We start from the raw sequence: 12,922 nt of genomic DNA, 5'->3' as shown, positions 1-12,922 counted from the left end.
CCTGAGCATTCACCCCCTCAGTCCTCACAGCCAGGCAAGAGAGGGTCCCCCCCCCCCCCCAGGCAAGAGAGGGTCCATCTCATACAGGAAGGAGCTGAGACTCAGAGCTGAGAACAAGGTCGCCAAAGGCCACATCATTGGGGAACTTCAATGCCCAGATTCAGACCAGGACCACCTGAATCCAGAAGACAGCTCAGATTCATGACTCCATTCAGGGTGGTGCTTTTAATAAAATGCATTTGTTCCTGATGACCTTGCATAATTGAAAACTCAAGTTCTCAGAGGACTACGTTTGAAGTAAGAGTCACATTTCAAGCTTTTCCCCTGAAGTGAACATTTTTGTTTGGACATATTGGCAAAGCACACACCCATGTTGCTCTGGCACCCAGGGCACAGTCCCAACTATATCCCACAGATGTGACTCTTGGACCAAAGTCCTCTTCATGCTGCCCCCTGGCACCAGGAAGATGTCTTCAAGGTGGCTCAACCCTGAGCACTTCCAGCTGCTGCTCTGATCCCAAAGTGGCAGGGACTGCTGTGCCCTATTGTTGCAAGTAGGATTTACACAAATAAAATGAACAACAAAAATGCTCATTTTCCTGGCCAGCGATTCCTCCCTGCAGGCCTGAGAGGCAAGCTGTGGCTCCCCTCAAAGTCCCCTTCGGTTTCTCTCTAGTGGAGTTTGGCTCAGTGCACTAAGCTCAAGGCAGGAACGGAGGATCATGGTGGGTTGAACCAAATTGCTAACAAGGAGCAGAATGACTGCTTTCAGAGGCCTGCCCATTTCTAACCACCCTCTGTGGCGGCTGCTCTATGTGAAGCAAATGCCACTGGGATGTAGCTATGGCTGCGGGAAGCCAACTCGCCAGGCTAAGTAGGCCACCATGTGTGGCACCTAGCAGGATGCCCTCTCCTTGGCCTGGCCAAAGTGCCCTAGGTTCCCTTGCTGATTTCATTATCCTAGTCTTCATGCTGATGGAAGCGGCAGGGACCTCAGGTCTGGAAAGACAGTAGTGCAGTGGGCCTGACCACCCTCGCTGATGGCCAGCAATTCCTGATTCTCCTTCAGAGCTGGCCTCGTGCCACCTGTCTAGACTGAGGAGAAAGAGCATGGCAGGACACTAGGGTCAGGTCAGTCTTACTCCTGTGCCTATTTGAAGCAGGACTTAGCCCTTAAATAGTCCAGAAGGATCCAAGGCCACAGTACATTTACGAGAAATGACTAGTTCACAGGTGATTTACAGAGAGGTGGAGAGAAGATTCCCATGACCAGAACCCAGCAGACATTTCATCACTAGACATCCTTGTTCCTACTCCATCTTTTCCCATTCCAGCCACCTACCTGACCCCAGGTAAGTCACACAACCTATAAAAGAATCCCTTCTGTCATCCTAAGTGCTTCATCTCTTGAGCCTGATCTGTACATATAACTTTAAAAAAAAAAAGTCTGGTACTTACACACATGGGAATCAATTATTCCCTCAGCACATCCCTAGCTGGCTCATTTATCCTCAGACATCTTCAACCCCAATACAGTGGACTGAGGAAGAGCATTTATGGACTGGGCCTCACACTGCTGCTCATCATGAAACCAGTGCCATTTCCCACATCCCTTAAAAGAAGTGCAAATTTATCCCAAGACAATAAATTATCATAAAGTGAGCTCCAAAGCAGTGATGCTCTTGGGGTGCCAAGTAAATGCAAATGCAAAACCATTCTGTATGGCTATTTCCCAACACAGACCACACAAAATTTTTACAGGGGGAAAAAAATCCCTCTGCAAATGAACCCAAGGTCAAATATCATAGGATATACAAGAAAATAATCCACCACAAACAAGAGCAAGCAGACACAAAGCACTGGAGGATTAGCATTCTCAAAACTTAATCGAAAAGAACAATTGGAAAGACTATAAAATAAATATGTTTAAAATAATTGAGGAGAACAAAGGAAAACTAGAATTCATAAGGAAATATCAAAAAACCATGTAACTAGGACAGATAGATTTGAACTATTATAATAACTTTTTGAAATGAAAAAATATATATAGAGCCATTAAAATTTAAAATGTAAAGGATGGCTTAGACATCAGATTAACATAGCTAGAGAGAGACTAAGTGAACAGGAAGACATACTTGAGGAAATCACCCAGGATGCAGCACAGATGAACAAAGCACTAGAAACTATGAAAGAGAAATTAAGAGACTTGGAGACCAGAAATAAAATGTCCAACATTTTAGAAGAAAGAATGGAGAAAATTGCCGAAACTGGTTTGGCTCAGTGGATAGCGTCGGCCTGCGGACTGAAAGGTCCCAGGTTTGATTCTGGTCATGGGCATGTACCTGGGTTGCGGGCACATCCCCAGTAGGAGATGTGCAGGAGCCAGCTGATCGATGTTTCTCATCGATGTTTCTAACTCTCTATCTCTCTCTCTTCCTCTCTGTAAAAAAATCAATAAAATATATTAAAAAAAAAAAAAGAATGGAGAAAATCTGGGTATCAATACTGGGAACATTTTTGGTTGAAAATTTTTGAGAATTAAAGAAAAACCTTAATCTTCAAAAGAAATAGCACATGGAACTTCCAAAGATAAGTGACAATTAACCCATACTTAGACACCTTATGGTGGACATGCAGAACAACAAAGAAGAGAGATAATCATAAACACAAATAGAGAGAAAAAACCCAGAATACCTAAAAAGACTGATGAAGAAGTTCCAATATCAAGAGAAGCCAGAAGACAGAGGCATGGTACAATGTGCTAAGAGGAAATAACTAAATGCAATCCTGTTTGTATCTCAACTATAATTCAAAAGCAAGGGTAAAATTAAGACATTTTCAGACAGAGACTTAGAGAGTTTCTTACTCATGTATCCTGGTTGTGGTGGTTACACAAATCTATAAATGTGTTCAAACTTACAGAAAAAAGATATATTATAAGAAAACATATATTTTCCACAATTAAAAAATAATATAATATACCCAAACCATTGAATTTTACACTTTAATTGGGTGATCTGTATGGTATGTGAATTATGTCTCAAGGAAGCTGTTAAGAAGAAAAAGAAAAAAAAAAAAGAGGTATACGAAGGAAAACTGATAAATTGTAATGGTCAATATATCTGTTATATTATTTTCTTTACTTTGCTATAGTTTGAAATTTTTATATGAAAAAATACAATAATTTTTAAAGAATAGGGGAACTCTTACTAGGCAATGCAGTGGTTTTTAACATCGTGTTTATGAATTACCTAAAATCCTCACGCATCTCTCCCTGCCACAGGGCCTATCACTAAGAACCAGAGGCTCCGTGTCACAGAAGGGCCACTTGTCTCAGAGTCAGGAGGCCTGAGTTCGTCCCTCCCTGAGTGGTGTCCTTGGGAAAGTTACTAGACATCCTGAGTGCCATGTTTTCATCTTAGACCTCTTCTCTCCTCTTCACAGGTGTCCAGAGGAATCAAATGAGATCATCGTGCAAGTGTATTCTAAACCTGAAGAATGGTGAATGCACCAATGTCAGGAAGTGTTCAATACACAATTAAACATGAAAAAATTCCACAGACCTCATCATGGTCAATGCTCTGACCCTCATCCTGCCAAACCCATCACACCGCCATTCACCAGTGTCTCTACTTGTGTGCAGTGGGTCATTCCTGGCACGAAGCACAGGGAATTACAAAGGAGGTGGGCCATCCACTGCAGGCGCCACCCTCAGCAAGCCAGAGCTGGGACAGCTGCTTCATAGCTCCACATAATTCTGCATGTCCTGGTTTCAGATGGGCTTTGGGGAGAAACAAAACAATAAAATCCAAGGAAGTTTTTGGTGGGAGAGGACGGTGTGGCTCAGTGTGGTATCCACTGCCCCAGAAGCACCGCCGCCAGCTTTGCCTTAGGGCAGCCACTTACCGATGCTGGCCACGGTGTACTGGTAGGGCTCTGAGAGGAAGTGTGGGAGGGTGAGGATGAAGGCACCCGAAGCTAGGAGGAGACCCCCAATGCCAATCAGCCGTGGACGGTGCACCCGGCTGCCAAAGTAGCTGACGAAGATGATGAGGATGGCGTTGCTGATCTGTGGAGAGAGCAGAGGGACCGAGTGAGACCAGAGACTCCATCCTCACCCACCCACAGTGGAGACCTGACTGTGCCTTTTCCAGGAAAAGCAGGGAGGGAGGAGGCTGCCCAGTGGTAGCTGGGGCCCAGGCAGAGTCCCAGGGTCAGCCTTGCCCAGAGAGCCTCACAGTGGGACAAGCGCACACGTTTCAGCTTTCCCCTGTTGTCAGAAATTCTTCCCAGCCTCAGCCTTCAAGACTAAACCAAGGGAAGTCTCTAGAAACAATGAAAAGCTCGTGGCCTTAATTTCAACCATCTTAGGATCAAGCCCTTTGGGGCAAAATCCAAGGGTGCCTCCCATTCTGGCTGATTCCTGGAAACAGCACGTGTTCCCTCATTAAACTCCCCGAGGACTTGGGCTTGGTAGTCAGAAGAGCCACCAAGTAACATGCACTATCTCGTTTCATCATGCAACAACTTTCATTTCACAGACAGAATTGGGGCTCGGGATATTAAGTCACTTGTCCAGGTCCATGAGGTTAGGAAGTGGCTTGGACAGATACTAAGTTTTAACTAAATTAGTCCTACTGCCTCTTGGAGGAGGGGGTTTCTGTCCCAGCAACTCTGCTCCTCACCTGCCCCTGGCCCTCCCTAGGTCTGCCTCCACTTCTATCAATGGGGGACAAGGACTAAGGCAGCCTTACATCCCTACCAGCTGAGCGCACCAGTAACTCCATGTTCCTGGTGCTCACTGGAAGGTGTGCTCTCTGAGCTCCACCCAGAGCCAGGGAAGGGAACCGAAGGCCCCAGCTTGGGGATAAGGGTCATAAATGGTCAAAGGGGTGCTGGCAGATCTTATGACTACAACTACATCCAAGGACATCACCCTCTGGCCAGGACCTTATGTTCGCCTGGACTCGAGCCCTGAATGTCAGCACCCATTGCCCCTGCCCTGTCCACACCACAGTCTCCTTGTGGCTCGAAAAGCAGGTGCCTTGTCTCAGGACATAGGGCCAGAGTCTTGGTACCTGGCTCTTGCCAAGATCACCAGTGACCTTCTCATTGCCAAATTCACTGTCAGTTCTCAGCTCTCTTCTTCCTTGATCTCTCAGCACCGTTTGATTCTTCCTGCAACACTTCTTTCCCTGGGTTTCCATGGCACCAACTCCTCCTACTCTCCTTCCCCTGGCTGCTCCTTCTCAATCTCCTTGGCTGGTTCCTCTTCGCTTCCCCAAACTCTCAACTCTCAGAGCTCAGTCCCTGTACCGCTACTCTGGTCTTGGTGAGCTCATCCGGAACAGGGGGTCTCATGGAAAGAGAAGAGAGGGCTGGGCCAGGGAATCCCATCTCCTCACCTGGAGCCACCAACGTTGCTGCCATGATCGAAGGGCTCTGCTGCCTCCCATGCCTCTTTCTCACTGACTTCCAGTGGCTCCTTGTTGACCCTCCCACCCCTGACCTCTTGGCCCTCTGACCTCCCACCCTTGACCTCTCAGCCCCCCCCTATCTTCTCAAACTTTGGTGTGTAGTCACTGAGGGACTGTGTGAAAGCCACATTGCTGGGAGGTCGTAGAGATCTGACTTTTCTGGGGGTAAAAGCTCTGGCTTCTGTGATGCTCATAATACTGGAGCCGCTGGGCTTGGGATTGCTCCCCACCTGCATGCGTGGGGCTCACCTCCTCCTCGACTGGGGATGGGCAGAGGTCACATAAACTCGTGGGTGGTCAGGGAATTCAATTAGAGGCTCAGAATTTCGAGCCAACAGCCTTGCACACCTGGGTCAAGCTGCTGCATTTGCTGAGCCCCAGTGCCCTCATCTGTCAGGTGGGAGGAGCAAGCAGAGCACCTGCTCACAGGGCTGCTGTGAGGAGGCCCCAGGTCAGGGATTCCAGAACAGTGGGCCTCATGGAAAGAGAAGAGCGAAGCTGAGCCTGGGCACCCCATCTCCTTACCTGGAGCCACTGAGGCTCTGAGCTCAGTGCCTGGTGCCAGGAAGCCCTGGAATTGGTAGCTGCTTCCACCATGCCCATTGCACCTGGCTGTCTCCTTTCCCCGGGTGTCTACCCCAGCTCCCCAGGAACTGTTCTTCCTGGACCCCCCCTCCCAGGCCTGGAGATCAGGGTGCACAAGTGGGGTCGGATGGCCCAGAACCTGCTGCTTACCTCATTCAAGCTGGAAATGAGACCCGAGGAAGAACTGGAGAGGCCAAAGCGCTTCTCGATGGTGGTGAGGCTGCTCTTGAAGTAGGCGCTGTACAGGAGCTGGGAGAGCTGCAGGAGGCCATGGCAGAGCACGAACACCTGGGGAGATACCGTGTGACGCATGAGGTCCCCGGACAGTGAGCCCTGGCTGCCCACCTGGGCCTCCCGTTCTGTTTCTGCTCTGTTTTCTCACCTATTACTTAGAAACACTGATTTGATCAGGCAGTCCTGAGGGTGAAATGCCATCATCGTCATATCAGGTTTCTCCTGGGACTCAGTGCGCTCTCAGCCATGCATTCCCAGCATCCCTGCCGTTCTTATCACTGCTGCCATAAACGGCCCGTAAACTAGGGGTGGAGAAGCACCTCTGGGAAAGGCCTGCCTAAGCCACATCGCTTGACGTGTTTTCCGATGGCATCTCAGTGCCCTGTGGGCTGCTGCTCTCCTTCCTCCTGTCCTGCGAGGGCTGAAGTCACTCTCCTGCCAAGTCAGGTCACTCCCAGGGCCCTGACACACCCCAGGCCGGTGTTCCACTCCTCTTGACCTGTCCTCCCTTCCCCAGACTCCAGCAACACCTGTGCACAGGCCCACCTCTAATACCCCCATGACTCACCAGGATAGGTGCACAGACCACCTGGTTTTAATGAATGTCCCAAGCTTGTTATCGCCTCTATCAGGACTACCTGTGATTGTGCTGGCTGTTTCCCTGGATGGGTGATAAGGCCTTGTCTCTGCATTCCATCCCGCCCATATACCCTGTCATATGGGTGTGAGTAAATGTGAATTCTGTGGTTAATGGGGACAGATGCACAGCGGGGAGGGTGGCATCTGGAATCAGCTCCAGGCTGGGCCCTGGGCCCTCCTGGGTTCTCGGCTGTTGGGCGGGGCCCCAGCAGGTTCGGAAGCAGGAGTCGTACATCCCCGAGCCCCCTGGAAGGTGCCCCTTCTGGGGACTGCACTGCTCTTCCAGGGAAGGGTGGGGTGCGGTACGTTTCATAGTCTGCCAACGTTCCTCTCTTAATTGAACGCCTGGCGTCTCAGGAGAACATCAGGGGCTCCACCTTCATTTCTGTTTCCTTGCAAAGCTAATCCTGCCCCCTCTGCAGGGGCCCCGCTCCAGGCTGTGGGGTCAGAGCTGACATTTCCTCTCCTACCTGCCAGGGCAGAGCCTTTGCGAGGCCAGCCTGGGGCTCCCGGACAGTGAGGGGGAGAGTGACGGGGTTTGCCCAGGTCACTGTTTTCCGTGGACACAGGCCATCTGAGCATGCTCAAGCCCCAAGTCCCTGGTCCATGCCAAATCCAGGGAAGTGGCAACTGGATCTTGGATGCCTTGCCAATCCTCTTCTTCTGACCATCCCCTAAAGACTAATGCCCCCCAAATTCCATCTGTTGGATGTGTTCATGTGGACACTCTCAGACCCCTTAGACCAATGGTTCTCAACCTGTGGGTCGCGACCCCTTTGGGGGGGCGAAAGACCCTTTCACAGGGGTTGCCTAAGACCATTGGAAAACACATATATAATTACATGTTGTTTTTGTGATTAATCACTATGCTTTAATTATGTTCAATTTGTAACAAAATTGGGGTCACCAGAACATGAGGAACTGTATTAAAGGGTCGCGGCATTACGAAGGTTGAGAACCACTGCCTTAGACTAATCACTTCCCAAACAGGGCTCACCGTCCTTCCCCACAAATTTCTCCCGTTTCCCTTCATTCTCCATTATTGCCATTCAGTTCCCTAAGCCAGAAACCTGGAATCCTCCTAGATGCCCCATTCCTCATCCCTTGGCATTTGGTGCCTCTGCCAAGTCCTGTGATGTCTTCTTGGTGTCTCTCAGCTTGACCTGCCCTTCGTCTCCTTGTTATGCCTTGCCTCACACCCTCCCCTCTCTCCCTGGCTTACTGCAACAGCCTCTCACAGGTCTCTGTCTGCCCACCAAACCTTCCACCCTCCCACCCCACTCCAGAAAGAGCTGACTCAAATACAGACGTGAGCAGGTGACACCCAAATTAACACCTTTCACTGGCTCCCCACTTCCTACAAGATAAAAACGAATGTCCTTGGCTTGGTATCCAAGACGTGACACGTCCTAGACCTCGACCGACTCTGGCTTCATACTCTGTTGTGGCTGATTGTATTTGACAAAGATGGCCACGCCAATCTCCTGTCCCACATACACCTCTTACAACGTGACAATGGCATTCCTTCATCAAAAGATGGAGTCTCTGTTCCTTTCCCTTCAATATGGTCAGTCTTAGCTGCTTGCTTCTTATGAATAAAATAAAGCAAAAGTGATGCTGTGCAGCCCCGAGGCTAAGTCCTGAATGTCAACAGAAAATCTACCCGGCTCTTTCTCTTTCGGGACCCTTAGAACACAGACATCACATTATGACAGCCCAGGCTTCCTCCACATGAAAAGGCCACAGTTGGTGTCCCAGGTGACAACTCCAGCTAGTTTCAGCCTGCAGCCAGCATCATGTTACCAAGCGAGCCTTTGGAGGATTCCAGCCCATCTTTGATGTCAAGAGGAACAGACTGAGCTATCCCCACCGAGCCTTAGCTAGAGAGCAGATTAAGTAAGCAAACTAAATGCTGTCATCGTTTTAAGCACTAAGTTTGGGGTCACTTTGTTACATGACACTGGGTAGCTGCAACACCTGCTGCCACACACCTTGCCCTTCAAACTTCTTCAAGGTCATGCTATTCAAGTTCCCCACAGCACACATTCACTGTCTGTGTATTTGCTCACACTCTGTGCAGAATCAACTTTCCCTTATTTGTCTGGATAATTCTTCCTCACCCTTCAGGGACCCCTTGCCAGCCTGGGGCTAAGTTATGTGTCTAGTTCAGCCATGGGCAAACTACGGCCCGCGGGCCAGATCTGGCCCGTTTGAAATGAATAAAACTAAAAAAAAAAAAAGACCGTACCCTTTTATGTAATGATGTTTACTTTGAATTTATATTAGTTCACACAAACACTCCATCCATGCTTTTGTTCCGGCCCTCCGGTCCAGTTTAAGAACCCATTGTGGCCCTCGAGTCAAAAAGTTTGCCTTGAACTAGACTCTAGTTCAAGGTTGCTTCTAAAAATCCCAGCAGCCTGTTGCTGACTCCTGCACAAAGGCATCTTGACGGCTTGGTGCATGGCTGACATTAGGGACAGCATTCAGCAGAGGAGTGAGGGCCTAGGGGAGACACAATGAGGGATGATCGAAGGCCAGCACAGTGGGGAATAGGGGGGGAGCCCATCAGGGCTCTTGCAGAGGCTGAGTTGACAAGGCTGTCCATGATTCGAGGTGGAAGGGGCAGCATTTTAGCCTGAGGGTCTGGAAGGGGGGCAACACCATGTGTGGAGACGGGGGCCCCAGGGAGAGGAGTATCCACGGATAGGGAGACAGTGAGTTCAGTTTCAGAACACCTGAATTTCTGAGCATAAAGCTCAAAAAGACCTGTCTCCTTCTAACCAAATTAGCAATTAATTAGCAGGAGTGACTAATCCCTACCAAATTCCCCAGGAGTCTCATGAGAGAAAGGTAAGGACAGTAGAAGAAAATAATCTGTCTCAGATCTTTTCCTGAAAGACATGCCATTGCTTTTTCCAGTAAATACAGAAATTCCCCATTTTCTCCCTCCAAATACGAGGTGGAAGACTCCGCCTCCATCAGCTGGCACCGTTCCACGCCCCACACCCCTTCACCTCTCCGCCAGCTTTTGGCCACTGCAGCCTGTCAGGGCTGGTGCCCTACGGGTGCCCTGGCAGACGTGCTGGCACGTATCGGGGCCCTCAGGTTCTAATGCATTCAGCAGATGGAGGAGAATGAGATATGTGACTACAAAGAAGGGGAGAGCAAGGAGAAAATGCCAGGAAAAGAGAAAGTGAATGGATAGTTCCCACAGAGCTTTCTGACCCTGAGCCAGTCAGGATCACCACACCCACCTGGTCCCTCCGTCTGCCTCCTGAGCACAGGTGGACCAGATCCTGGGACCACGACCCAGGCTGCTCGAACTTACCGAGGACCTGACCCATGGCCAGCATGAGATGGAGCAACAAACTCCCAATACAATGCAGAACCAGAAATCACCCCTGGAGAGCATGGGGTTTAAGAGTCTATGTAGATGGACTGGTGGGAGAAGGGGAAGGTTGGCTGGTTGGGTTGCATCCCACCCTCCACCATCATTTAGACCAGTGGTTCTCAACCTTCCTAATGCCGCGACCCTTTAATACAGTTCATGTTGTGGTGACCCCCAACCATAAAATTATTTTTGTTGCTACTTCACAACTGTAATTTTGCTACTGTTATGAATCGTAATGTAAATATCTGATATGCAGGATGTATTTTCATTGTTACAAGTTGAACATAATTAAAGCATAGTGATTAATCACAAAAACAATATGCAATTATATATGTGTTTGCCGATGGTCTTAGGCGACCCCTGTGAAAGGGTCGTTCGACCCCCAGGTTGAGAACCGCTGATTAAGACCATCTAGTCTTACAGGTTTCGATGGTTTGCGTTTGGGAGTCAAACAAACCTCGGTTCACGTGCTGACTTCGGGCTACATATTTGTCCTCTCTGACTGGTTTCCCTCTCACAAAGGGGAGCTATAATCACACCTGTGCACATTGCTGTTGGAAGGCTTGCATGAGAAAGGGTCTCTAAAGCACCTGGCACCCTGGCCAGCCCACACACCGAGGGGATATGTATTAAGTTGCGACTTCTCCCACTGGCTCCTCTGGCCCAAGTCAGGGAACCTCTCTGATGCTTTCAAGTTTCCTGCGGCGTGAGAACCCGAGGACAGAAGTTCCCAGAGTGTGCACTCAGAGTGTCACTGGCTTGAGATGCTCCAAGTTCAAAGGATTCCCAGGAGAAAAATGTTTGAAAACTTGGCATATTATAATCTTCCCTCATGAATATTTATAGTTCACGTTAGCATTTTAAAGGTTCTGAGAAAACCTTCCGTAAAGACCTGATTAACTTTTGTTTTACCCAAATTTCTCCATACTTTAACCATGAAACCCCCTCAACACATACACATTTTTAAATTATATATAACAGATACTAGCATTTTGCAAACTGTACTTTAGGGCAGCAGTTCTCAACCTGTGGGTCGCGACCCCTTTGGGGGCTAAACGATCCTTTCACAGGGGTCGCCTAACACCATCCTGCATATCAGATATTTACATTATGATTCATAACAGTAGCAACATTATAGTTATGAAGTAGCAACGATAATAATTTTATGGTTGGGTCACAAGATGAGGAACTGTATTTAAAGGGCCAGAAGGTTGAGAACCACTGCTTTAGGGAAAGCTGTCCCTTTCAGAAAGCAGCTTATGGTAGAATCTGAGTCTTGTGATTTCTTCACAAAAGGAAAATAAATAAAGGTATATTACATGGGCTGTATTATCTTCTTTAAAATAACATGCCATAGTTTTCTATCTCCTCAGTCTACTTTTTTTTAAGCACTACTGCTTACTAATATGATTGTTTATATCATACATTTGATTTCTCACTAATTGACATCTCCTATCACCAGGATGTAGACTTCATGGAGGAAAGATAATAAGATTTTTTAGGGTGCCATATTCCCATTGCTTGGTCCATTGCTATTGGCCGATCCATCCTTGTTGCTTGACACAGTTGCTGTAGGGAAGAAACATCTGCACAGCATATTTTTCAAGGTACCTGGCGTATATGGCATACTGTACTTAATATGTTTGCTCCCCCTTTTTTAGCGCTATGTGTTATAACCAGAACTACCTCCTTGAGAAAGGTTGTTTCCCCAGGTGGGGATTTTTCCCTGGAATTAGGGATTAACAGGACTAAGGAAGAGAATGAATCAGTAACTTACTTGTGGATATTTCTAAACCCAAATTAAAAAGTTAAAAATTTGTATTTATGTACGAAGGGACTATCTGGGGTGGTAGAAATAGTTTATATTTTGATCATGGTGGTATTTACACAGGTGAACACATTTATGTGTTACAGAAATACCATGTACTACTTATGAAGAACTTGGACTAAGACTGTTGGCAATAAATTTGGGACTTGTTGGGCCCACATCCCCAGGGGTCTGCCCACCAGGGAAAGCTCCAAAGCCTATACCCCTGGAGACCCACCGACACAGGGCAGTCCCAGGGAAGGCAAGCAGCGAGGCTGGGAGGCCATACCCTTTACTGGGGAAGATAATCTCCTTCAGTCACTTCCTTGTAGCTTAACAGTAGAGCAGTAGAATAGTGACCTTGGAATAGCCCTTATAATGGAACACAGAGATTAACCTAGACAAGATTAAAATCAACAGAACTAGATAGAGACAGGATTTTTGGCAAAGGTCAGATAAGAAACTATGGAAATGAAACAATGAACTGTAGAAGGTTACCCAAAACATACCATGATATGATTATAGAGGCATGCTTATAGGATCAAATGGTATAAATACAGATGTAACAGGACAATAAAAGGAGAACCTGGCTATGCTGATCAACTGAACGCTCCCTCTGTGTCATTCCTTCTTCGCCGACTCCGTCCTCACCTTTGGGAACCCCTGGACCTGCTGGGGCTGGACCCCCAACAGTCCATAATTGGGGCTGAACCCTTGCTCCAGAATATTCAACCAGCAGAGTAGCTGTCTGCTCCAATGATCTGTCCTCACTCATTTATGAATTCC

At 48.0% G+C, this 12,922-nt stretch overlaps 1 protein-coding gene across 1 annotated transcript in view; it reads right to left on the bottom strand.

Annotated features, from left to right (window-relative positions):
* The window catches only part of SLCO2A1 (solute carrier organic anion transporter family member 2A1), a 71,273-nt gene that overhangs the window by 32,138 nt on the left and 26,213 nt on the right, over positions 1-12,922 (bottom strand). Inside the window, exons 2-3 of the mRNA XM_081106539.1 lie at positions 6,213-6,350; positions 3,907-4,069 (exon numbers count right to left, since the gene is read on the bottom strand). Of these exons, the coding sequence (XP_080962665.1) occupies positions 3,907-4,069; positions 6,213-6,350 (301 nt within the window). The remainder of the gene's footprint in view (positions 1-3,906; positions 4,070-6,212; positions 6,351-12,922) is intronic.

This window comes from Myotis nattereri (assembly GCF_964212035.1).
Source record: "Myotis nattereri genome assembly, chromosome: 14".
Lineage (NCBI taxonomy): Eukaryota > Metazoa > Chordata > Mammalia > Chiroptera > Vespertilionidae > Myotis > Myotis nattereri.
This window is presented reverse-complemented; position numbering and strand designations above follow the sequence as displayed.